The 27,431-nt window shown below is 45.7% G+C and overlaps 1 protein-coding gene across 2 annotated transcripts in view; it reads left to right on the top strand.

The window, feature by feature from the left end:
• ASIC2 (acid sensing ion channel subunit 2) overlaps window positions 1-27,431 on the top strand; it is a 1,163,119-nt gene that overhangs the window by 564,128 nt on the left and 571,560 nt on the right. Inside the window, exon 1 of one of the 2 annotated variants that reach the window (XM_082271614.1) lies at window positions 23,082-24,544. The exons of the other annotated variant lie outside the window; for it this stretch is intronic. Within the exon in view, the coding sequence (XP_082127740.1) occupies window positions 23,903-24,544 (642 nt within the window). The 5' untranslated portion in view covers window positions 23,082-23,902. Of the gene's footprint in view, window positions 1-23,081; window positions 24,545-27,431 lie in introns of those variants that run through there. 2 annotated transcript variants of the gene reach the window in all.

Below are 27,431 nucleotides of genomic sequence, written 5' to 3'. Positions count from 1 at the left end.
TCAAAATTTTTTAACATTTTAGGCCAATTTGTTTTCTGCTACATATTTTTGGTAAAAAAAAAAAAGCTCAATAAGCGTTTGTGCAAAAGTTATCGCATCTAGTATCTACAGGAAAGATTTATGTCATTTTTTACTAGTAATGCCGGCGATCTGCGATTTTTTTGCGGGACATTGCGGCGGACAGATCGGACCCCTAACTGACATTTTTGAAACTTTTGGGAGGACCAGTGACATTACTACAGTAATCAGTGCTAAAAATTTGCACTGTTACTGTAATAATGCCATTGGCAGGGAAGGGGTTAACCCTGTGGGGGATCAAGGGGTTAAATGTGTGCCTAGGGGAGTGATTCTAACTGTGAGGGGGCGTGGTTTGTGAAATGACCATAGAGACATGTGATCCTATATAGAAGGATCATATGGGCTCTGTAATCATTCCAGGGAGAAGAATGGTCAGCTGTGTTTACAACAGCCGACCGTCCTTCTCTCTCAGTGGGGAACGATCGCGGGTGTTAGGCGGCAATCGGAGCCGCCTGCCCACTGCATCGGCTTCCCCGCTGACGGGTGGGGACGGTAGCATGCTGCCGGAGGTGCATGCTCGCCCCCTAGCTGCCTCCAATCGACCGATGTAGCCCAACGTCGGTTTGCCTGGGAGAGCCACACTGCCACAGTAAATATGCGGTAAGCGATCGGCAACCGGTTAAAGAGGTTGTTCACTTTGAAAAAGTAAAAATAAATAAAGGTGAGCAGCTACAAAATCCTGTATCTACTGACTTTTAATACAATGACACTTACATGTCCAGGGATCCAGCGCTGTCCCCTCTCTTGCTAGCCTTCAGGTTCCTGGCACAGACATCATAACTGTGGGCAGCCGTTTGTGCTGCTTGCTGCTTCACAGCCAGCTACACGCTGTGCATGCGCAAGCCACACTACATTTTGTTAATGGCCCCACAGTCTTCTGGGAACTGTGACATGAGGAAAAATTCCAATCGGATCACTTAGGTGAAATTAGGTACCCACTCCCCCACAAAATGACATGCCAAATGTGGCAGGGTAGGATAACCTAAAGCTGAACTTTCCCTTTTGGGTGGAGTTACACTTTAAATATGTCTCTTAACTTGCAGATTGTGTCTTGTTTTTCCACTATTCTTTATGAATGATAAACAATGTAAGGTAGAAATGTTTAAAGCAGTATTAAACCCAAAAGCAAACATTTAGTATATTGCCGCTTATCAATTCTTAGATGTGGTGGCTGCATTTGTTTTCTTTTTTTAGGCTTTTTTCCTTCATTTTTACCTGTTGATCCAGACAGTAAGTCTATTTTTCATCAGAACTAGCTGTCCTGAAAATATATCAGTTAAAGTGTTGAGACAAACCATTTAAAGCCTTTATCCCAACTAGTGGCGGACGGTCTATAGGGGGCGCAGGGGTGCCGCCCCCCCCACAATAAATAAATAAAAATTCCAGCCCACTAGGGGTGCCAGACTAACTGGTGGCTATGGGGGGGTGGGGATTTGCACCCCACGTGCTTGCAGCAGAGCCGCCGATTGGCGGCCTTCTGGGGGTCATCGGGGCGCAGAGCAATGCGCCCCGACACTCCCCACTTTCAGGATGTCCTGGCCTTGATTGGTCCAGTCTCCAGCCTGGACCAATCATAGCGGACATCCCGGGTAACGTCGCGTGGGGGGCAGTGCGTGCGTTAGTCACGCACCATCCCGACGTCACCTTCCCGCCCGAAGAGGCAGCGGGCGGCGCGCATGGAGGAAGAACAGTCCGGTGTCCGGTCGGAGGACACCGGTCCAACCGAGTCGCGGCGCCATGGAGGGGGAAGAAGTCGACTCCCGAGCAGCACGGTCGCCAGGGAGTCAGGACGGTGGCGGGCAGCGCGCATGTAGGTCGAGACGAGGACTCGGAGGGAGAAGTCGTCCGACCGATGTCCCGAGCAGCACGCCAGGCACGGTGATGGCAGTGGCACCAGAGGTAAGTGAAGTCCTCGGGGGGGGGCACGCATTGATGGGGACATGCTCAACACTATGCACTTAATGGGGACATGCTGGTCAGGTCACTGTGCATTAAAAGGGGACATGCTGGTCAGGTCACTGTACATTGAATGGGGACATGCTGGTCAGGTCACAGTGCATTGAATGGGGACATGCTGGTCAGCTCACTGTGCATTGAATGGGGACATGCTGGTCAGGTCACTGTGCATTAAAAGGGGACATGCTGGTCAGGTCACTGTACATTGAATGGGGACATGCTGGTCAGGTCACTGTACATTGAATGAGGACATGCTGGTCAGGTCACTGTACATTGAATGGGGACATGCTGGTCAGGTCACTGTGCATTGAATGGGGACGTGCTGGTCAGGTCACTGTGCATTGAATGGGGACATGCTGGTCAGGTCACTGTGCATTGAATGGGGACATGTTGGACACTGTGCATTGATGGGGGACATGCTGGACACTGTGCATTGATGGGGGACATGCTGGACACTGTGCATTGAATGGGGACACGCTGGTCACTGTGCATTGAATGGGGGGCATGCTGGTCACTGTGCATTGATGAGGGACATGCTGGTCACTGTGCATTGATGGGGGACATGCTGGTCACTGTGCATTGAATGGGGACATGCTGGACACTGTGCATTGAATGGGGGCATGCTGGTCACTGTGCATTGATGAGGGACATGCTGGTCACTGTGCATTGATGAGGGACATGCTGGTCACTGTGCATTGATGAGGGACATGCTGGTCACTGTACATTTATGGGGGACATGCTGGTCACTTTGCATTGAATGGGGACATGCTGGACACTGTGCATTGAATGGGGGCATGCTGGTCACTGTGCATTGATGAGGGACATGCTGGTCACTCTGCATTGATGAGGGACATGCTGGTCACTGTGCATTGATGGGGGACATGCTGGTCACTGTGCATTGAATGGGGGCATGCTGGTCACTGTGCATTGAATGGGGACATGCTGGACACTATGCATTGAATGGGGGCATGCTGGTCACTGTGCATTGATGAGGGACATGCTGGTCACTGTGCATTGATGGGGGACATGCTGGACACTGTGCATTGAATGGGGGCATGCTGGTCACTGTGCATTGATGGGGGACATGCTGGACACTGTGCATTGAATGGGGGCATGCTGGTCACTGTGCATTGATGGGGGACATGCTGGTCACTGTGCATTGATGAGGGACATGCTGGACACTGTGCATTGAATGGGGGCATGCTGGTCACTGTGCATTGATGGGGGACATGCTGGTCACTGTGCATTGAATGGGGACATGCTGGACACTGTGTATTGATGGGGGACATGCTGGTCACTGTGCATTGATGGGGGACATGCTGGTCACTGTGCATTAAATGGGGACACGCTGGTCAATCTTGATCCAACCTAATGATTGTTTGTTAAGTCACGCAATTTTTTACAGCATTTTTTGCTGCAAAGCAATATCTATTACATTTTTCTGTTTGCGCCCCCCCCCCCCCAAAAAAAAAATTTGGAGCACCAGCCGCCACTGATCCCAAAAGTCAGAAAATGTTGCTGCTTATGTAACTACAGTGTGGGCTGAAGTTTAACTTCAATTTGTTAGTGTATCTTAATCTGCTAGTACATGTAATACTCCCCTACCCCTAGACTGACAATGCTGCTGTCCAAAGATGCCTCTGTGCTCCTTCATGCAGAGTGGTGGTGCTCTAATACAAGAGGTGTGTTACTGGCCAGATCACCAGTTGAAAGCAGAGGGGAAAAAGCTTAAAAAAGAAAACAAAACATCTAATAATTGGTAAGCTGCAATATACACACTATACAGTATTACCAAAATGATTGGGACACAAGATCCATAAAGACATGGATGAGCGAGTTTGGGGTGGGTAGCTTGACTGGCCTGCACAGAATCCTGATCTCAACCCAATAGAACACCTTTGGGATGAATTAGAGTGGAGACTGTGAGCCAGGCCTTCTCCTCCAACATCAGTGCCTGACCTCACAAATGCACTTCGGGAAGAATGGTCAAACATTCTCATAGACACACTCCTAAACCAGGTGGACAGCCTTCCCAGAAGAGTTGAAGCTGTTATAGCTGCAAAGGGTGGGCCAACTCAATATTGAACCCTATGGACTAAGACTGGGATGCCATTAAATTTCATGTGTGTGTAAAGGCAGGCGTTCATAGGTGTGCGCACAGGGTGTGCCAGGCTTGCCTGGGCACACCCTTATCCCCCTGTGTGGTGCAGATTTCTCCTGTTTAGACCCCTGACATTTCACCAAAGCCCTCTTTGGTTCCTATAAAAAAACTGTAAGATTTTTTTAACAAATACCATTGTAAAAAATAAAAACTACTGGCACTGTCCACTGCCCTACTGACACCAATCTTTGCCCTACTGACACAGTCCACACGTCAGTATATACAGTATCTCACAAAATTACGTACACCCCTCACATTTTTGTAAATATTTGATTATATCTTTTCATGTGACAACACTGAAGAAATGACACTTTGCTACAATATAAAGTAGTGAGTGTACAGCTTGTATAACAGTGTAAATTTGCTGTCCTCTCAAAATAACTCGACACACATCTAAACCGTCTTAAAAATCAAAATGTACAAATTGGGCCCAAAGTGTCAATATTTTGTGTGGCCACCATTATTTTCCAGCACTGCCTTAACCCTCTTGGGCATGGAGTTCACCAGAGCTTCACAGGTTGCCACTGGAGTCCTCTTCCACTCCTCCATGATGACATCACGGATCTGGTGGATATTAGAGACCTTGCGCTCCTCCACCTTCCGTTTGAGGATGCCCCACAGATGCTCAATAGTGTTTAGGTCTGGAGACATGCTTGGCCAGTCCATCACCTTTACCCTCAGCTTCTTTAGCAAGGCAGTGGTCGTCTTGGAGGTGTGTTTGGGTCGTTATCCTGAGGTCCAGTCTCCGAAGGGAGGGGATCATGCTCTGCTTCAGTATGTCACAGTACATGTTGGCATTCATGTTTCCCTCAATGAACTGTAGCAACCCAGTGCCGGCAGAACTCATGCAGCCCCAGACCATGACACTCTCACCCAGGCCCGGACTGGCCATAGGGCAGACCGGGCATATGCCGGTGGGCCGAGGCCTCCGCTCCGGGCTCATGATGTGACAGTGTGTCAGTCACTGTGTGTCCGGCCGTTGCCGCTGCTGGCCTCTCCGCGGCCGATTCCGCGCAGAGTCTGAGGGCCGCATTACCGCAATCTGGCCGCCTGCCGCTGTCCCCGACTCCCCACTCCTAACTTGGCTCAGCTCACTGCGGCCGGCTCCACAGCGGCATCCAGCGTAGCTGCGTAGCTCAGGAGGGGGTGGACCATGAACCGTCAGGTGACTCTGAGACTGAAGGCCGGGGGTGGAGCTAGAGGGGTCCCTGCTTGCCTTGTTGTCGGGAAGAAGCGGGAACAGTCGCCGGAACCGCAACGCAGAGTGACACTGACAGACAGTCTGTCTGACTGTCTGGAGTGGACTGGAATCACTGACTGGAGTCTGGAGTCACTCACGAGTGAAGCAACAACAAGGTAAGGAAAGGGCAGCAGCAGCACAATTTACAAACACAACACCACACCACCGGTCCTCATAGATAATGCAGGGGTGGTTCACTGTGATTGACATCATGAAACCCATCCTGAGAAATGACATGCAGACTGGAAGTGGCTTTGTTGCAGCTAATAGCTTTTGTTAGTAGCACAGTGTCATGGTGGGTATTACTTCTGCTTTTCAGTGCTGGGATCCCTGATTTGAACCCTGAGCTTGACACTAGCTGAATGCATGTTCTATGTTCACCCTCTGCTTCCACAGGTTACCATATTAGTCAACGTGGCCCAACAATTTGCTGGTAAAACAGGTGCTGAGACATATCAGCAATACAGATTATTATTGAAGACATTTCATTAACACTGAAGTGCCGACATTATGTAGGCAAGTGTGTGGGCCAGGCCACAGACAGAGCCTGCGGGGACCCGCTGCTGAATCTTTGAGACCCAGTAGGGGTAGGAATACTTATACCCCCCTATTGCTGGCCAATGCGTATACCTTCTCACCAATGCTTATACCCCCCTATTGCTGGCCAATGCTTATACCCCCCCATTGCTGGCCAATGCTTATACCCCCCTCCCCCCATTGCTGGCCAATGCTTATACCCCCCTATTGCTGGCCAATGCTTATACCCCCCTATTGCTGGCCAATGCTTATACCCCCCCCCCTATTGCTGGCCAATGCTTATACCCCCCTATTGCTGGCCAATGCTTATACCCCACCCTATTGCTGGCCAATGCTTATACCCCCCTATTGCTGGCCAATGCTTATACCCCCCCCCCCCATTGCTGGCCAATGCTTATACCCCCCTATTGCTGGCCAATGCTTATACCCCCCCTATTGCTGGCCAATGCTTATACCCCCCTATTGCTGGCCAATGCTTATACCCCCCCTATTGCTGGCCAATGCTTATACCCCCCTATTGCTGGCCAATGCTTATACCCCCCTATTGCTGGCCCTGTGGTACATCAAATAACTAAAGGGTGAGGTTTTATGTCTCTGAAACACCCACAAAAAAAACGAGAGAAGGACCCCTACTGATTGATATGCAGCAAAAAAGATTTCAATGTGCATCACTCCCCATTACACATCTATTTCAGGGGAGATGGAGGCTGGTGTCTTCAAAGGGGATTCTCATGTATAAATCTGTATCCTTTCCAGGTACCCAACATGGTCTCTGTGCCCTTTTATATATTTAGTCCATGTAGAAGATACCAAAGAACTTCTCACAGGTAGTGTTGAGCGAACACGGACTGTATTATTCGTGTTCGTACCGAATAATTGGATTTTTTTTACCCGAACACGGACACGGACACTTTACTGTATGTTCGGGTAAAAATCCGTGTTCGGTCGTTTTATTTCCGGGTTTTGCATGCTTTGGCGCTCTTTTCATGGCGGGCTTTCAACAGCCAATCAACAATCGTTTAACTGGTGTGCCTTAAGCCATCCCAGCCATGCCTGCAAATGTCTTAGTAGCTGTGATTGGCCGTCTGAAGCATGTGACCAAGTCTTTATAAGTTCGAGGCAGCCGCCGCAGCAGCGTCATTCTGCTGCTTAGCTAAGGGACAGAGCACACATCAATGTGCTGGCTGCTGATTAGGGAAAGATAGGCAGGAAAAAACCATTTGTGTCCGGATAGAATTGAGGGACAGGTCGGAGTGTTTAGGCAGGGCGAGTTGTAGGCATTTTAGGGATAGAGTCTGCTGAATTATAGGGTCAGTGTCTTCTACAAACTACAATCGATATTGCTGTGTGGGGGGTGGGGTCTGCACTCAATCCTGATCTACGATCTCTTCTCAATCCTGTTAGGGACAGAGTCTGCTGAATTTTAGGGAAACTGTGTTCTACAAACTACAATCGATATTGCTGTGTGGTGTGGGATTGGAGATAGGCAGGTGTCAGTGATCCACATCCATTTTTCTGTGTGTGAGCTGCAGTGAACACAATCTTTTTGGGCTGCAGTGAACACAATCTTTTTGGGCTGCAGTGAACACAATCTTTTTGGGCTGCAGTGAACACAATCTTTTTGGGGTGCAGTGAACAAAATCTTTTTGGGGTGCAGTGAACACAATCCTTTTTGGTGTGCAGTGAACACAATCTTTGTGGGGTGCAGTGAACAAAATCCTTTGTGGGGTGCAGTGAACACAATCTTTTTGGGGTGCAGTGAACAAAATCCTTTTTGGGGTGCAGTGAACAACATCCTTTTTGGGGTGCAGTGAACACAATCTTTTTGGGGTGCAGTGAACAAAATCCTTTGTGGGGTGCAGTGAACACAATCTTTTTGGGGTGCAGTGAACACAATCTTTTTGGGGTGGAGTGAACAACATCCTTTTTGGGGTGCAGTGAACAAAATCCTTTTTGGGGTGCAGTGAACAAAATCATTTTTGGGGTGCAGTGAACACAATCTTTGTGGGGTGCAGTGAACACAATCTTTTTGGGGTGGAGTGAACAACATCCTTTTTGGGGTGCAGTGAACAACATCCTTTTTGGGGTGCAGTGAACACAATCTTTTTGGGGTGCAGTGAACACAATCTTTGTGGGGTACAGTGAACAGAATCTTTGTGGGGTGCAGTGAACACAATCTTTGGGGGGTACAGTGAACACAATCTTTTTGGGGTGCAGTGAACACAATCTTTGTGGGGTGCAGTGAACACAATCTTTTTGGGGTGGAGTGAACAAAATCATTTTTGGGGTGCAGTGAACAACATCCTTTTTGGGGTGCAGTGATCAAAATCCTTTTTGGGGTGCAGTGAACACAATCTTTTTGGGGTGCAGTGAACAAAATCCTTTGTGGGGTGCAGTGAACAGAATCTTTGTGGGGTGCAGTGAACACAATCTTTGGGGGGGTACAGTGAACACAATCTTTTTGGGGTGCAGTGAACACAATCTTTGTGGGGTACAGTGAACAGAATCTTTGTGGGGTGCAGTGAACACAATCTTTGGGGGGTACAGTGAACACAATCTTTTTGGGGTGCAGTGAACACAATCTTTGGGGGGTACAGTGAACACAATCTTTTTGGGGTGCAGTGAACACAATCTTTGTGGGGTGCAGTGAACACAATCTTTGGGGGGGTACAGTGAACACAATCTTTTTGGTGTGCAGTGAACAACATCCTTTTAGGGTGCAGTGAACACAATCTTTGTGGGGTGCAGTGAACAACATCCTTTTAGGGTGCAGTGAACACAATCTTTGTGGGGTACAGTGAACAGAATCTTTGTGGGGTGCAGTGAACACAATCTTTGGGGGGTACAGTGAACACAATCTTTGTGAGGTGCAGTGAACACAATCTTTGTGGGGTGCAGTGAACACAATCATTGTGGGGTGCAGTGAACTCAATCTTTGTGGGGTACAGTGAACACAATCTCATACTTCTGAAGATTTGAGGGTGCTGCCTGTTCCATACTCCCCCTACTCCTCATCTAGCCTTTTAGGGGTACAAACAATAGTAATTGGGGCCTAGTGTGGTTGTGTACGTGTGATATACATACACTTTTTTTGGATCATATTTTCTATTCCGCTATTTAATCAAAAACCTTTGGGGATCAGTTAAATTGGGGGATAGTCTGTGTTGGTACGTGTGAGAGAGATCCACCTTTCCAAGTTGTTGGGGTTCATCTCATACTTCTGAAGGTTTGAGGGTGCTGCCTGTTCCATACCCCCCCTACTCCTCATCTAGCCTTTTAGGGGTACAAACAATAGTAATTGGGGCCTAGTGTGGTTGTGTACGTGTGATATACATACACTTTTTTTGGATCATATTTTCTATTCCGCTATTTAATCAAAAACCTTTGGGGATCAGTTAAATTGGGGGATAGTCTGTGTTGGTACGTGTGAGAGAGATCCACCTTTCCAAGTTGTTGGGGTTCATCTCATACTTCTGAAGGTTTGAGGGTGCTGCCTGTTCCATACCCCCCCTACTCCTCATCTAGCCTTTTAGGGGTACAAACAATAGTAATTGGGGCCTAGTGTGGTTGTGTACGTGTGATATACATACACTTTTTTTGGATCATATTTTCTATTCCGCTATTTAATCAAAAACCTTTGGGGATCAGTTAAATTGGGGGATAGTCTGTGTTGGTACGTGTGAGAGAGATCCACCTTTCCAAGTTGTTGGGGTTCATCTCATACTTCTGAAGGTTTGAGGGTGCTGCCTGTTCCATACCCCCCCTACTCCTCATCTAGCCTTTTAGGGGTACAAACAATAGTAATTGGGGCCTAGTGTGGTTGTGTACGTGTGATATACATGCACTTTTTTTGGATCATATTTTCTATTCCGCTATTTAATCAAAAACCTTTGGGGATCAGTTAAATTGGGGGATAGTCTGTGTTGGTACGTGTGAGAGAGATCCACCTTTCCAAGTTTTTGGGGTTCATCTCATACTTCTGAAGATTTGAGGGTGCTGCCTGTTCCATACCCCCCCTACTCCTCATCTAGCCTTTTAGGGGTACAAACAATAGTAATTGGGGCCTAGTGTGGTTGTGTACGTGTGATATACATACACTTTTTTTGGATCATATTTTCTATTCCGCTATTTAATCAAAAACCTTTGGGGATCAGTTAAATTGGGGGATAGTCTGTGTTGGTACGTGTGAGAGAGATCCACCTTTCCAAGTTGTTGGGGTTCATCTCATACTTCTGAAGGTTTGAGGGTGCTGCCTGTTCCATACCCCCCCTACTCCTCATCTAGCCTTTTAGGGGTACAAACAATAGTAATTGGGGCCTAGTGTGGTTGTGTACGTGTGATATACATACACTTTTTTTGGATCATATTTTCTATTCCGCTATTTAATCAAAAACCTTTGGGGATCAGTTAAATTGGGGGATAGTCTGTGTTGGTACGTGTGAGAGAGATCCACCTTTCCAAGTTGTTGGGGTTCATCTCATACTTCTGAAGGTTTGAGGGTGCTGCCTGTTCCATACCCCCCCTACTCCTCATCTAGCCTTTTAGGGGTACAAACAATAGTAATTGGGGCCTAGTGTGGTTGTGTACGTGTGATATACATACACTTTTTTTGGATCATATTTTCTATTCCGCTATTTAATCAAAAACCTTTGGGGATCAGTTAAATTGGGGGATAGTCTGTGTTGGTACGTGTGAGAGAGATCCACCTTTCCAAGTTGTTGGGGTTCATCTCATACTTCTGAAGGTTTGAGGGTGCTGCCTGTTCCATACTCCCCCTACTCCTAGCCTTTTAGGGGTACAAACAATAGTAATTGGGGCCTAGTGTGGTTGTGTACGTGTGATATACATACACTTTTTTTGGATCATATTTTCTATTCCGCTATTTAATCAAAAACCTTTGGGGATCAGTTAAATTGGGGGATAGTCTGTGTTGGTACGTGTGAGAGAGATCCACCTTTCCAAGTTGTTGGGGTTCATCTCATACTTCTGAAGGTTTGAGGGTGCTGCCTGTTCCATACCCCCCCTACTCCTCATCTAGCCTTTTAGGGGTACAAACAATAGTAATTGGGGCCTAGTGTGGTTGTGTACGTGTGATATACATACACTTTTTTTGGATCATATTTTCTATTCCGCTATTTAATCAAAAACCTTTGGGGATCAGTTAAATTGGGGGATAGTCTGTGTTGGTACGTGTGAGAGAGATCCACCTTTCCAAGTTGTTGGGGTTCATCTCATACTTCTGAAGGTTTGAGGGTGCTGCCTGTTCCATACTCCCCCTACTCCTCATCTAGCCTTTTAGGGGTACAAACAATAGTAATTGGGGCCCAGTGTGGTTGTGTACGTGTGATATACATACACTTTTTTTGGATCATATTTTCTATTCCGCTATTTAATCAAAAACCTTTAGGGATCAGTTAAATTGGGGGATAGTCTGTGTTGGTACGTGTGAGAGAGATCCACCTTTCCAAGTTGTTGGGGTTCATCTCATACTTCTGAAGGTTTGAGGGTGCTGCCTGTTCCATACTCCCCCTACTCCTCATCTAGCCTTTTAGGGGTACAAACAATAGTAATTGGGGCCCAGTGTGGTTGTGTACGTGTGATATACATACACTTTTTTTGGATCATATTTTCTATTCCGCTATTTAATCAAAAACCTTTGGGGATCAGTTAAATTGGGGGATAGTCTGTGTTGGTACGTGTGAGAGAGATCCACCTTTCCAAGTTGTTGGGGTTCATCTCATACTTCTGAAGGTTTGAGGGTGCTGCCTGTTCCATACCCCCCCTACTCCTCATCTAGCCTTTTAGGGGTACAAACAATAGTAATTGGGGCCTAGTGTGGTTGTGTACGTGTGATATACATACACTTTTTTTGGATCATATTTTCTATTCCGCTATTTAATCAAAAACCTTTGGGGATCAGTTAAATTGGGGGATAGTCTGTGTTGGTACGTGTGAGAGAGATCCACCTTTCCAAGTTGTTGGGGTTCATCTCATACTTCTGAAGGTTTGAGGGTGCTGCCTGTTCCATACCCCCCCTACTCCTCATCTAGCCTTTTAGGGGTACAAACAATAGTAATTGGGGCCTAGTGTGGTTGTGTACGTGTGATATACATACACTTTTTTTGGATCATATTTTCTATTCCGCTATTTAATCAAAAACCTTTGGGGATCAGTTAAATTGGGGGATAGTCTGTGTTGGTACGTGTGAGAGAGATCCACCTTTCCAAGTTGTTGGGGTTCATCTCATACTTCTGAAGGTTTGAGGGTGCTGCCTGTTCCATACTCCCCCTACTCCTCATCTAGCCTTTTAGGGGTACAAACAATAGTAATTGGGGCCCAGTGTGGTTGTGTACGTGTGATATACATACACTTTTTTTGGATCATATTTTCTATTCCGCTATTTAATCAAAAACCTTTGGGGATCAGTTAAATTGGGGGATAGTCTGTGTTGGTACGTGTGAGAGAGATCCACCTTTCCAAGTTGTTGGGGTTCATCTCATACTTCTGAAGGTTTGAGGGTGCTGCCTGTTCCATACCCCCCCTACTCCTCATCTAGCCTTTTAGGGGTACAAACAATAGTAATTGGGGCCTAGTGTGGTTGTGTACGTGTGATATACATACACTTTTTTTGGATCATATTTTCTATTCCGCTATTTAATCAAAAACCTTTGGGGATCAGTTAAATTGGGGGATAGTCTGTGTTGGTACGTGTGAGAGAGATCCACCTTTCCAAGTTGTTGGGGTTCATCTCATACTTCTGAAGGTTTGAGGGTGCTGCCTGTTCCATACCCCCCCTACTCCTCATCTAGCCTTTTAGGGGTACAAACAATAGTAATTGGGGCCTAGTGTGGTTGTGTACGTGTGATATACATACACTTTTTTTGGATCATATTTTCTATTCCGCTATTTAATCAAAAACCTTTGGGGATCAGTTAAATTGGGGGATAGTCTGTGTTGGTACGTGTGAGAGAGATCCACCTTTCCAAGTTTTTGGGGTTCATCTCATACTTCTGAAGATTTGAGGGTGCTGCCTGTTCCATACCCCCCCTACTCCTCATCTAGCCTTTTAGGGGTACAAACAATAGTAATTGGGGCCTAGTGTGGTTGTGTACGTGTGATATACATACACTTTTTTTGGATCATATTTTCTATTCCGCTATTTAATCAAAAACCTTTGGGGATCAGTTAAATTGGGGGATAGTCTGTGTTGGTACGTGTGAGAGAGATCCACCTTTCCAAGTTGTTGGGGTTCATCTCATACTTCTGAAGGTTTGAGGGTGCTGCCTGTTCCATACCCCCCCTACTCCTCATCTAGCCTTTTAGGGGTACAAACAATAGTAATTGGGGCCTAGTGTGGTTGTGTACGTGTGATATACATACACTTTTTTTGGATCATATTTTCTATTCCGCTATTTAATCAAAAACCTTTGGGGATCAGTTAAATTGGGGGATAGTCTGTGTTGGTACGTGTGAGAGAGATCCACCTTTCCAAGTTGTTGGGGTTCATCTCATACTTCTGAAGGTTTGAGGGTGCTGCCTGTTCCATACCCCCCCTACTCCTCATCTAGCCTTTTAGGGGTACAAACAATAGTAATTGGGGCCTAGTGTGGTTGTGTACGTGTGATATACATACACTTTTTTTGGATCATATTTTCTATTCCGCTATTTAATCAAAAACCTTTGGGGATCAGTTAAATTGGGGGATAGTCTGTGTTGGTACGTGTGAGAGAGATCCACCTTTCCAAGTTGTTGGGGTTCATCTCATACTTCTGAAGGTTTGAGGGTGCTGCCTGTTCCATACTCCCCCTACTCCTAGCCTTTTAGGGGTACAAACAATAGTAATTGGGGCCTAGTGTGGTTGTGTACGTGTGATATACATACACTTTTTTTGGATCATATTTTCTATTCCGCTATTTAATCAAAAACCTTTGGGGATCAGTTAAATTGGGGGATAGTCTGTGTTGGTACGTGTGAGAGAGATCCACCTTTCCAAGTTGTTGGGGTTCATCTCATACTTCTGAAGGTTTGAGGGTGCTGCCTGTTCCATACCCCCCCTACTCCTCATCTAGCCTTTTAGGGGTACAAACAATAGTAATTGGGGCCTAGTGTGGTTGTGTACGTGTGATATACATACACTTTTTTTGGATCATATTTTCTATTCCGCTATTTAATCAAAAACCTTTGGGGATCAGTTAAATTGGGGGATAGTCTGTGTTGGTACGTGTGAGAGAGATCCACCTTTCCAAGTTGTTGGGGTTCATCTCATACTTCTGAAGGTTTGAGGGTGCTGCCTGTTCCATACTCCCCCTACTCCTAGCCTTTTAGGGGTACAAACAATAGTAATTGGGGCCTAGTGTGGTTGTGTACGTGTGATATACATACACTTTTTTTGGATCATATTTTCTATTCCGCTATTTAATCAAAAACCTTTGGGGATCAGTTAAATTGGGGGATAGTCTGTGTTGGTACGTGTGAGAGAGATCCACCTTTCCAAGTTGTTGGGGTTCATCTCATACTTCTGAAGGTTTGAGGGTGCTGCCTGTTCCATACCCCCCCTACTCCTCATCTAGCCTTTTAGGGGTACAAACAATAGTAATTGGGGCCTAGTGTGGTTGTGTACGTGTGATATACATACACTTTTTTTGGATCATATTTTCTATTCCGCTATTTAATCAAAAACCTTTGGGGATCAGTTAAATTGGGGGATAGTCTGTGTTGGTACGTGTGAGAGAGATCCACCTTTCCAAGTTGTTGGGGTTCATCTCATACTTCTGAAGGTTTGAGGGTGCTGCCTGTTCCATACTCCCCCTACTCCTCATCTAGCCTTTTAGGGGTACAAACAATAGTAATTGGGGCCCAGTGTGGTTGTGTACGTGTGATATACATACACTTTTTTTGGATCATATTTTCTATTCCGCTATTTAATCAAAAACCTTTGGGGATCAGTTAAATTGGGGGATAGTCTGTGTTGCTACGTGTGAGAGAGATCCACCTTTCCAAGTTGTTGGGGTTCATCTCATACTTCTGAAGGTTTGAGGGTGCTGCCTGTTCCATACCCCCCCTACTCCTCATCTAGCCTTTTAGGGGTACAAACAATAGTAATTGGGGCCTAGTGTGGTTGTGTACGTGTGATATACATACACTTTTTTTGGATCATATTTTCTATTCCGCTATTTAATCAAAAACCTTTGGGGATCAGTTAAATTGGGGGATAGTCTGTGTTGGTACGTGTGAGAGAGATCCACCTTTCCAAGTTGTTGGGGTTCATCTCATACTTCTGAAGGTTTGAGGGTGCTGCCTGTTCCATACCCCCCCTACTCCTCATCTAGCCTTTTAGGGGTACAAACAATAGTAATTGGGGCCTAGTGTGGTTGTGTACGTGTGATATACATACACTTTTTTTGGATCATATTTTCTATTCCGCTATTTAATCAAAAACCTTTGGGGATCAGTTAAATTGGGGGATAGTCTGTGTTGGTACGTGTGAGAGAGATCCACCTTTCCAAGTTGTTGGGGTTCATCTCATACTTCTGAAGGTTTGAGGGTGCTGCCTGTTCCATACTCCCCCTACTCCTCATCTAGCCTTTTAGGGGTACAAACAATAGTAATTGGGGCCCAGTGTGGTTGTGTACGTGTGATATACATACACTTTTTTTGGATCATATTTTCTATTCCGCTATTTAATCAAAAACCTTTGGGGATCAGTTAAATTGGGGGATAGTCTGTGTTGGTACGTGTGAGAGAGATCCACCTTTCCAAGTTGTTGGGGTTCATCTCATACTTCTGAAGGTTTGAGGGTACTGCCTGTTCCATACCCCCCCTACTCCTCATCTAGCCTTTTAGGGGTACAAACAATAGTAATTGGGGCCTAGTGTGGTTGTGTACGTGTGATATACATACACTTTTTTTGGATCATATTTTCTATTCCGCTATTTAATCAAAAACCTTTGGGGATCAGTTAAATTGGGGGATAGTCTGTGTTGGTACGTGTGAGAGAGATCCACCTTTCCAAGTTGTTGGGGTTCATCTCATACTTCTGAAGGTTTGAGGGTGCTGCCTGTTCCATACCCCCCCTACTCCTCATCTAGCCTTTTAGGGGTACAAACAATAGTAATTGGGGCCTAGTGTGGTTGTGTACGTGTGATATACATACACTTTTTTTGGATCATATTTTCTATTCCGCTATTTAATCAAAAACCTTTGGGGATCAGTTAAATTGGGGGATAGTCTGTGTTGGTACGTGTGAGAGAGATCCACCTTTCCAAGTTTTTGGGGTTCATCTCATACTTCTGAAGGTTTGAGGGTGCTGCATGTTCCATACTCCTCTTCCTCATCCTCCCTTTAGGGTAGGAAAAAATTTAATCGGGCCTAGTCTGTGTTTGTACGTGTGAGATACACAGTTTTTTATCCTATTCCGCTATTCAATACACACCCTTTTGGTGTAAAAAACATTAAATTGCGGCATAGTTTGCATATTTGACATTTGCATATATTGTGCCTTGTTGCGCTGTTTTGGGTACTCCACCAACATGGCCAGTGGCAATGACGCCATTCTCAGCTTAACTATCCCACTTCTATGCCTCCTTGAAAAAACAATTTGGGCGATGATGGAAGAGGATGTGGCACAGGATGAGGAGGAGGAGGAGGAGGATGAAGAGGTAACATTTCAAAGGCTTTCAGGGCAGTCATTCGCAAGGGGCTCCGAGGGTGGGTTCCTGCACACACAAACGCCAGGGACACAATTGTCCAGCAGGGGCACAGTTCTGGAGGATGAGGAGGATGAGGAGGAGGAGGAGCTGGAGGAGGAGATGGAACCATGTTCACAGCAGGGTGGCACCCAGGCCAGCTCATGGCCATCACTGGTGCGTGGCTGGGGGGATACAGAGGACACGGACGATACACCTCCCACAGAGGACAGCCTTTCGTCGCCTCTGGGCAGCCTGGCACACATGAGCGATTACATGCTGCAGTGTCTCCACAACGACCGCCGAGTTGCCCACATTCTAACTTGTGCTGATTACTGGGTGGCCACGCTGCTGGATCCCCGTTACAAGGACAACGTACCGTCCTTAATTCACTCACTGGAGCGCGATCGCAAGATGCGCGAGTACAAGCGCACGCTGGTAGACGCCATGCTGCTGGCATTCCCATCTGACAGCGGGGCCACAGTGGAAGCACAAGGCAGAGGAGGAGGAGGAGGAGGTCGCCAACGCAACCAGGGCACCGCCAGCACCTCAGAAGGCAGGGTTAGCATGGCCGAAATGTGGAAAAGCTTTGTCAGCACGCCACAACAAACAGCAGCACCAGCAGCTCAGATGGAACGTCTTAGCAGGAGGCAGCATTTTACCAACATGGTGGAGCAGTATGTGTGCACACGCCTACATGTAGTGAATGACGGGTCTGCCCCCTTCAACTTCTGGGTCTCAAAATTGGGCACATGGCCTGAGCTTGCCCTTTACGCCTTGGAGGTGCTGGCGTGCCCTGCAGCCAGTGTATTATCTGAACGGGTATTTAGCACGGCTGGGGGCGTTATAACAGACAAGCGCAGCCGCCTGTCCAGAGACAATGTGGACAAGCTCACGTTCATTAAAATGAACCAGGCATGGATCCCACGGGACTTTTCCGTACCTTATGCAGAATAGCAATGGATACCGACCTTACCCACCCATTGTTCCATTTTTGCTCTTTCTCACTCTTTTGGGGTGTACCCTCATTTAAAATTTTTGAAAAGAAGCAGTGTTGGCTACCTCGTCCTCCTCCTCAGGGCCAGATTAATGTAGGGGCTATTGGAGCTGCAGCTCCAGGCCCCTACCTTTTATATAGGCCCCGGGTTGGCCATATTCACTGTTACCGCTCTTCTGTCACTTGTAAACACAGAAGTCTGGCTTCTATGCTCGCTTCCCCAGGCAGCACCCTCAGAACCTCCCCACACAGCGTGAAGGCCGGACAAGGAGGGACAGTTGGCGATGCATGGATGTGTTTATGGGCTTCAGAGACAGCATCCCATGTTGAATTAGGCATGCATGGCTGCACCCTTCCTCCTCTGGGTGCATGGCAAGGCACGGCCCTTAAGGCCCTTCAAAATCCTCAGCACCAAGCCCATGATGCTGTTAATCCGGCCCTGGTCCTCCTCCACCGCCGCTTCCACCTACACCGCCCATAGGTGTGCGCAGCCTATTGCATTAAGGTGTGCACCCCAAAGTTGAAATACACATGCATGTGTTTGCCAGCAGGGAGAGTAATGTATCGGGGCCATGTACCTGTAGGCAAGGAGAAATAGAGCAGAGCAGGTCCCAGGGAGATCTTTCCCATCTCCTCACTGGCAATGCTATGTGCCCTAGGTGATTAGGGTGTGCCCAGGCACACCCAGCACACCCTGTGCGCACGCCTATGTCACCGCCACATCCACCACCACCTCAACCTCCCTCCTACTCCATATGGGCCTCGTCCTTCAGAGATGAAGAAGAACATTGTTTTATTTTTCTGTTTTTTTTTGTTGTTTTAAGTTATTTCCCTATCCACATTTGTTTGCAGAGCACTTGCCATGCTCTTAATTACGTTTTGCTGCCATTTGCAGCACTCTAGCCCTTTCCTTTGGTGTTTTAGAGCCATTTTAGTGCCTTAAAGTTCGGGTCCCCATTGACTTCAATGGGGTTCGGTGTCCGGGAAAAGTTCGGTAAAAGTCCGGGACACGGACCCGGACTTTTTTTTAAAGTTCGGCCGAACCCGTCGAACACGGACATCTAGGTGTCCGCTCAACCCTACTCACAAGGACACTCTCTGCTTCACCCACTCTTCATTATTTCATCAGTAGCCAAAAAACAGCACATTTTGAAAACAACTTGAAAGCCAACATCCTTTTTAGGAAATCTGCTCTTTCTTGTCTCCCAGTGAAATAAAGAAGAGTGGATCAAGGCAAGAGTGCCCCTGTGAGATGTTCTCCACCCTTCCTAATGGGGATAGATACAAGAAATAATGGACATGCCAGTAGCTGCAGGTGATAGGAGTTAGGAATGGATGAAAAATGTAATAAGTGAGTTTGGTGGAATTGTTTAAAGGTGAATTCCAGGTATGGCTATTTTCTATATAGGTACATTTCTCCAGCTTGGACCACGTGTCACCGCTGGGATTTGTGGTTCTCGGTGACCTCCGGCAGAGCAGTGTTCTGGTCTGGAACTTCTGGCTTAGCAGCAGGCAGGCCGCAGGCATAAAAAACAGAAAACAGCTACACACTGTCACTGCTAGAAAACATGTGCCATGCCAGTTTGCTTGTTACATGTGATGTGACAGCCAGGTGCACATTTTCAACTTGAAAATGTGCACCTGGCTGTCACATCACATGTAACAAGCAAACTGGCATGCTGCATGGCACATGTTTTCTAGCAGCAGTGACAGTATGTGTAGCTGTTTTCAAAACAGCTACACACTGTCACTGCTAGAACATGTGCCATGTAAGGAAAGGGCACAAAAACAAACACAACACCGCTGGGATTTGTGGTTCTGGCCTCCGGCAGAGCATTGTTCACTTCTGGCTTAGCAGCAGGCAGGCAGGCCGCAGGCGTAAAAAACAGAAAACAGCTACACACTGTCACTGCTAGAAAACATGTACCATGCCAGTTTGCTTGTTACATGTGATGTGACAGCCAGGTGCACATTTTCAAGTTACTGTCTGTTTCCCATGATCTGTCATTACACCAAATATTGCCTGAACTGAACCTGTCACACTCTGTGACTCTGGTAGCACTGTTGACACAGTATATACCTCATCAGAACACCGCTCTTGGCCACCACATCCGCCACGCCCCCCCCCCCTCCTGGGCTGCTCAGTCCAAAATGCCCGGGCCTATTTTTTGTCCCAGTCCGGGCCTGCTCCCACCACCATGCTTGACTGTAGGCAAGACACACTTGTCTTTATACTCCTCACCTGGTTGCCACCACACACGCTTGACACCATCTGAACCAAATAAGTTTATCTTGGTCTCATCAGACCACAGGACATGGTTCCAGTAATCCATGTCCTTAGTCTGCTTGTCTTCAGCAAACTGTTTGCAGGCTTTCTTGTGCATCATATTTAGAAGAGGCTTCCTTCTGGAACGACAGCCATGCACACCAATTTGATGCAGTGTGTGTCGTATGGTCTGAGCACTGACAGGCTGACCCCCCCCCCCCACCACTTCAACCTCTGCAGCAATGCTGGCAGCACTCATAAGTCTGTTTCCCAAAGACAACCTCTGGAATTGATGCTGAGCACATGCACTCAACTTCTTTGGTCAACGTTCTGAGTGGAACTTGTCCTTTTAAACCGCTGTATGGTCTTGGCCACCGTGCTGCAGTTCAGTGTCAGGGTCTTGGAAATCTTCTTATAGCCTAGGCCAGGGGTGTCAAACTCAATTTCATTGTTGGCCGCCTCAGTATTATGTTTGCCCTCAAAGGGCCTGTTATATCTGTAAGATTAGATGTCCAGAGCACCCTTCGCCTCCTTACAACCTTACATGAGCTGTCAAGAGCCCCCCCCCCCACCTTAAGAAGTCAAGAGTCATCCACCATTCCTTACATCACAATGCACCCCCTTACCTTGTGCTGCTGCCAGGAAGAAGATGCGGGTGGATCTGTGAAGAAGTGCAGGGTCTGAAGGAGAACCGGAGGAGGGCTGGAGTCAGCTTCCGGAGTCTGCTGCATGCTGAGACCAAGGGAGGCATAGGCAAGGTGGTTTGGTTGCACAGAGAGGTGCAGGATCTGTAGGAGGAGTTATGCCCTGCTCTCTGCTGCGGACTGCTGAGAAGGAGGGGGGGTGAGCAAAGGCGAGCCTTTCTGCAGCTGCACAGAGGAGTGCAGGATCTGGCAAAGGAGTTCTGTTTTCTCTGCTGCTGACTACAGAGACAAGGTGGGGGCAGAGACAAAGGGGCTGGGGGGGGCCACATTTGGCCCGCGGGCCTTGTGTTTGGCACCTGTGGCCTAGGCCATCTTTATGTAGAGCAAAAATTATTTTTTTTCAGATCCTCAGAGAGTTCTTTGCCATGAGGTGCCATGTTGAACATCCAGTGACCAGTATGGGAGAGTGAGAGCGATAACACCAAATTTAACACACCTCCTCCCCATTCACACCTGAGACCTTGTAACACTAATGAGTCACATGACACCGGGGAGGGAAAATGGCTAATTGGGCCCTATTTTGACATTATAACTTAGGGGTTTACTCACTTTTGTTAGACATTAATGGCTGTGTGTGGAGTTATTTTGAGAGGACAGCAAATTTACACTGTTATACAAGCTGTACACTCATTTTTTTACATTGTAGCAAAGTGTCATTTCTTCAGTGTTGTCCCATGAAAAGATATAATAAAATATTTACAAAAATGTGAGGAGTGTACTCACTTTTGTGAGATACTGTATACGCATGCACACACACACGCAAATGTGTTTGGGCTTTGTGGAGAACATCTTGATGCAATAGGCCAGTGATGGTGAGCCTTGGCACCCCAGATGTTTTGGAACTATATTTCCCATGCTGCAGAGTTCATGAGTATCATGGGAAATGTAGTTCCAAAACATCTGGGGTGCCAAGGTTCGCCATCACTGCAATAGGCTGTGTGTCCCTATGCAGGCATCCCAATACTTTGGTAACATAGTATATTACATTTTTGGTTTTAGGTTTATTACTGCTTTAAGGATTACTGCATGTTGGAATAAAAGAGTTCTAGATAAAAAGACATGTTTAAGTTTTCTAGCAAGGAAGAAACAAATAGAAATGTCTTTGTGTAGGATGAAATAATTAGCAGTGTCTAAATGAATACTTTCTTCGTCAATGAGTTTTTTTTTTAAGCAGTAGTCTAGACCCAGGTCTCCTGGCAGCTGTCTGTACAGAGCATGCTAAGAGTTTTGTTTTTGTCCAACAGCTGTCAGAGAATAGCTCACCATTTCCTCCTTTACTGCACAGAACGTATTCTGTTGATGGGAGCTTGGAGACAGTGTCAGAGTGCTCCTACTTTCTGAGCTTGTTGGTAATTCAGAGAGCACTGCTGTACAAAGAGGAATACGGTAATGCAGGATTGCACTGGTGCACAAATAGAGATGCCTGTGTGCAGCAGAGACAGCGAAAGAGGGACCTATGATATGCCAATTCTCAGTGCAACTTAGGAGGACTGACCCTCACATCGGATCACTCCCCACCCCCAGCAGGCAAGCTGTACCTTGGTTCTCTGTATATATCATTATGTGCTTTTTCCAGTCTTGATTGTGAAAAGGCACTGTCTGTCTGTCTGTCTGGTCCACATATCTTGGTTCTGTAATAGCTCTGCATCTGCCAGTGCTGAGGACTTGATGCTGAAGGAGCTGTCCGCAGTGCTGAACTTACCCTGCCCATGTCTCCTCTGGATTCCAAAGTTTGTTGGATGTAGAGAGCTGTGTTTTACCTGGATAAAAGCGAATGGTTTCTTATGGTGCTTTTTTTCTCTTGTGCGTAGAGACTGAATACACAAATCCAGGCACGGGGTATTCTTGTCCTGAATGAATCAGCCCTAGAGCACAGACATCTTTGCCAAGTTTTCAGCTTCGTAACCGGTGCTGTCATCCAAACAGTGGCAGATTGAAAATCTTTTCCCACATGTTTTCTTCCCTTTTTTTTTTTCCTTTTTTTTTTTTTCTGTTAGACATGAAAGAAGATTTTAAATGACTTAAAATCCAGCGTTTTTCATGGTGGTCCGTATAGGATTTCCCGACGTCTCTGTAGAGTAATTAACCCTTTAGAAAGACTAAGAACTAAGAGAAGCCAAGGATCTGGTCTGTATAGGATTTCCCAACGTCTCTGTAGGGTAATTAACCCTCTAGAAAGACTAAAAACTAAGAGAAGCCAAGGATCTGGTCTGTATAGGATTGCCCAACGTCTCTGTAGGGTAATTAACCCTCTAGAAAGACTAAGAACTAAGAGAAGCCAAGGATCTGGTCTGTATAGGATCTCCCAACGTCTCTAAAGGGTAATTAACCCTCTAGAAAGACTAAGAACTAAGAGAAGCCAAGGATCTGGTCCGTATAGGATTTCCCAACGTCTCTATAGGGTAATTAACCCTCTAGAAAGACTAAGGACTAAGAGAAGCCAAGGATCCCAACGTCTCTGTAGTATAATCAACCGTCTAGAAAGACTAAGAAGTAAAAGAAGCCAAGGATCATGTTGATTTTTCATTTGTAACCAGCTGAGTGGGCAGATTCATCATCCTGTGGTCTTTAGTCCCTTATGCCTGGAAAGCATCAAAAAAGTGTCAGTAAATGAAAAGGAGAATCTGCATCGGAGAAAAACAACACAATGATCTTGGCAGCTCCTGGGTAACGATTCCGGAAGGTTTATTTGTTGCACACCTGCTCTGAACACTTAGAGTTGGCAGAAGAAATTGAAGATATTTCAACACCTTCACTTTTTCCCCTAAATGCTTTTCACTGTCATGGCAATCTGGCTTCCCTGGGAAGGAGAAACGTCTTTCCCTTTCTGAAGTGTGTGGGAGACAACTAGTTGCTTATGTATTATCGTGCAAGCACTTAAGGATTTCTTCTGTCGAGTGAGGAAGGTAATGTACTCACATTAATCTGAAGATCAAGGATACGGGGGGATCTTTCGTCTTTTTTTTTTTTTTTCACCCTGAGCAATGAGTATAACATGAGGATCATAGGCTATTCATAAAAAAAGACATCAGTGTTTGTAGACAAGGCAAGTCAAATAGAGTGGGTTTATTGGAGGTGCTTTCTGTGATATTCTTAAACTGCCATGCTTATTTTGCCCAAGGTATAGCAACTAGCCTGCTTCTTGCTGGGCAGTTTCATTTCAGCTATCATTCTGGGCATTGCACTGACTGAATGAATGAGGGGGTGGTGGTACCCAGCTGTTCTGCAGATGCCCAGTGTGAGATGCCCCCCTACTGGTGAGTCCCTGGGGGTGTGTCATGACTCGAGAAGAGAGGAGCCGTGCTCCAGCTGGCAGCTGCCCCTCAGGTGTGGCCAGAAGAGATGCCCAGGTGGTGCCCCCCACGTGCTACGCCAGTACAAAGCAACGCCGTGCCTTAAAGCTACCCTCTCTGGAGCACACCAAGCTGCATGGCCTGAGATATATATGCTCACCAAGGTTGGCATTTCAACGACGTGCATTTTGGTTCCTTGCCTTCTTCACATCGCTGGGACTCTTACTGTCTTGGTCATCCAACAGGTTGCTCTATTGGTTATCTTTTCCGTCTCACACCCGAGTGCAGCTGGAATGGAGCAAGGAGCTGGCCTTTCCAGCTGTTACCCTTTGCAACAACAACCCAGTTCGATTTCACAAGCTCAGCAAAAGCGATCTTTACTTTGCAGGTTACTGGCTGGGACTTTTGTTGGCCAACCGTACAGCTCGACCCCTGCTAGCAGAGCTGCTGCCCGAGGACAAACACAAATGGTTCCACAAACTTGCAGATTTCCGGCTTTTCCTGCCACCTCGGGACTTTGATGGGATCAGTGTCGGGTTCATGGACAGACTGGGCCATCAACTGGAAGACATGCTGCTTTCTTGCCGCTATCGAGGTGAAACTTGTGGCCCACACAATTTTTCCACAGTGAGTGCCTTATCTCTAACTTAATGTTTCACATTTTATTTCGCTGTTTTTTGCTGTATTGGTTTATATACAGTGCAGTCTTCTTGAGTGACACATCTATTTAAATTAATCATATTCAGTACTCATTTTCTAGCCAGCATATAAATAGAATTCTTTCATTCTCTTAACTATTTGTAGGCAGAGTTATAAAAGGACATTTATAAATTTAGGGCAAGTTAAAGGTTGAGTCATTTCACAACTTTGAAGCCAAAACACATCAATTTTGTTCATTTTTATCCCAGAAATTATGTGTAAAAAGAATAATTACATATTGAATCTATAATTATAAATGCTTAGGAAATGCTAAATATCTGGGACAAAAATATAATTGCAGAAACAGCCCGTGCTTCTGCTCAGTTTAGGATTATAAATGGCACCTATTTTATGTAGGCAGAGTTACAAAAGGGCATTTATAAATTTAGGGCAAGTTAAAGGTTGAGTCATTTCACAACTTTGAAGACAAAACACATCAATTTTGTTCATTTTTATCCCAGAAATTTTGTGTAAAAAGAATAATTACATATTAATTCTATAATTATAAATGCTTAGGAAATACTAAATATCTGGGGCAAAAATATAATTGCAGAAACAGCCCGTGCTTCTGCTCAGTTTAGGATTAAAAAATGGCACCCATTTTATTATGTGTGTTTGGGTTTTAAACATTCATATGTTTGCCTATTTTGGCTAGCAGTTTGCAAGTTCTAAAGAGTTTACTCTATTTTTAATTTTTTTTTATATATCACTTTTTGCTGTAGATTTCCCTTGAGTCTTTTGTACTTTCTCACACATACTCCTGAATAAAACAGTGTCTAGTAAACAGATGTAGGTTCTAGTTATGGAAGAGCAAATGAAAAACCACAACATTGTCTGAATACCCAATTCGATTTTTGTTTTCGGGATGAACATTAATCAGAAACAAGTTTAGCCCATGTCTAAGAATACCCCTATAATAGAAAATGCATTGCAGGCTCACGAATGTTTGAAGACAGACTCATGTAATGAACCAGAACCTTAAAACACACTAATTAGCTCTCAGCATGAAAATAAGCACATGTGTGGTATGCTAGGTATTGTCAGTATGTGTTACACTATACTATTATAGAGTGAATATGCAAAAAGAATGTCATGGTTCTGTATCTTCTGTTCCATGTAATGGAATACCAGTGATTGTGCACTTATGTGTCTGACTCTCTAAAAAACCTTGTCTGTCTTACCCACTTCGGGCCATGATGTTGATTAACTGTACATGTTACACAGAGAAGAATAGGGAAAACTCCTACTGGTGAAAGTTTTTGATTTGGGATTTAGATATAATCAGCTATGGTGGTAAGAAAGACTGGCTACACTTAGGGTTTGTAGCCACGACCAGCTTTGTAAGACCATATGGATCCTAATCTTCCACTTTTACTACTGCTAGGCTACTTAATCCCCGGGTCTTTTCAACATTTCTCTGCTTAGGGAGGTTTCCAGTGACTTCCACTGTGAAGTGGTTCATCAGCGGCTTCCTCACAGCATCATTGTAGAGACTGTCAGATTCATTTAATAAGGCCTCACAATGATGTGCATTCAGACCTGACTAAGCAGCCATGTTTGCAATTAATTGAAGGTGTGCCAACTTGCATTGTACAAAGTAGCACAAAAAAAGGTTAGTGCGGTACAGTAGCAATGGTATACATATGGCACTTTTCCACTGCAAGTACCGGCTCGGCTCTACTCGGCCCTGCTTGGCCCGGTTTTGTTTTCCACTGCATGGTACGGTGTTGGAACGGTTCAGTACGGTTTGGCATGGTTTGCTTTTCCACTAAAGTAGTACTTAAGTAAGTGGGTGGGATAACAATGATTCTCTGACCAATCAGTGACTAGTAGTGACAAACAGTCAAAGCTGCATGCAAAGGATTGTGGGATATGGTACAACTGAGTTGGTACTGTTTAAGCGAGCCGTACCGTTCGGTTCCATGTAGTGAAAAGCGCCGCCGTACCGTACCTTATCGTACCGAACCGTTCCTACACCGTACCATGCGGTACCAGCAGTGGAAAAGCACAAAAGCGAGCCGAACCGTTCGGTTCCATGCAGTGGAAAAGCGCCAATAGTTACATGTAGCACAAGCTGCCTCCTAAACGTTAACTGGTATTGTTCTAGTATTTCCCTCCAAGAAAAATTGTCTGTTTAAAAGCCTTAGAAATACTTGTTGAAATGGTCTGGGACTTTGGTCATAAAGTCAATAAAAGTGAACATTATGTCTAAAATGAAATAGTACTTGAGTACTTGGTCCCACTTATGGCCAACAACATAAAAAAAAAAAAACTTACAATGTAAAGAAAAAAAGAAAAAAAATGGATTACCAGGACTTCCTGGTCCCAAGCCACCTAGGCTGCTCAGATCAGATGCATCTAGGTAGATTAATATAATCAGGCTTCCTTAGCCTTTAAACTGTAGGCCTGGGAGGAAGAGGCTCAATGACACCAATCTCCTAAAATGCACCTATATAGCCTAAACAGCTTGGTTAAGTTCTGGAGATGCAATGCCTATACATTTATCATCATATTGTTTACTTTCCCTGGCCAACCTTTACTTTTTGACTATAATGTGGGGCCATCATTTTGACTTATGCCTCGCTTACACTGAGTGGTACGGTTCGGTTCTGTACAGTTCAGTACAGTTCGGAACGGTACACCATGATCAGGCTTGCGTTTCTACTGCCAACAGTACCTAAGCTCAACAGTGTAGCTCCACCCTGTTGGTACGGTCCTAATGTGCTTAGTACCCCAATGAAAGGGTCCCAAAAAAGAGGTACGGTTCGGAATTAGGGTACCATTCACAACTTTTGACAATGGAAACGGCAAAAAA

This window comes from Pelophylax lessonae, assembly GCF_965119305.1.
Source record: "Pelophylax lessonae genome assembly, chromosome: 11".
Taxonomy (NCBI): Eukaryota; Metazoa; Chordata; class Amphibia; order Anura; family Ranidae; genus Pelophylax; species Pelophylax lessonae.
Note: the sequence above shows the minus strand (reverse complement) of the source record. Positions and strands in the feature narration are given on the sequence as shown.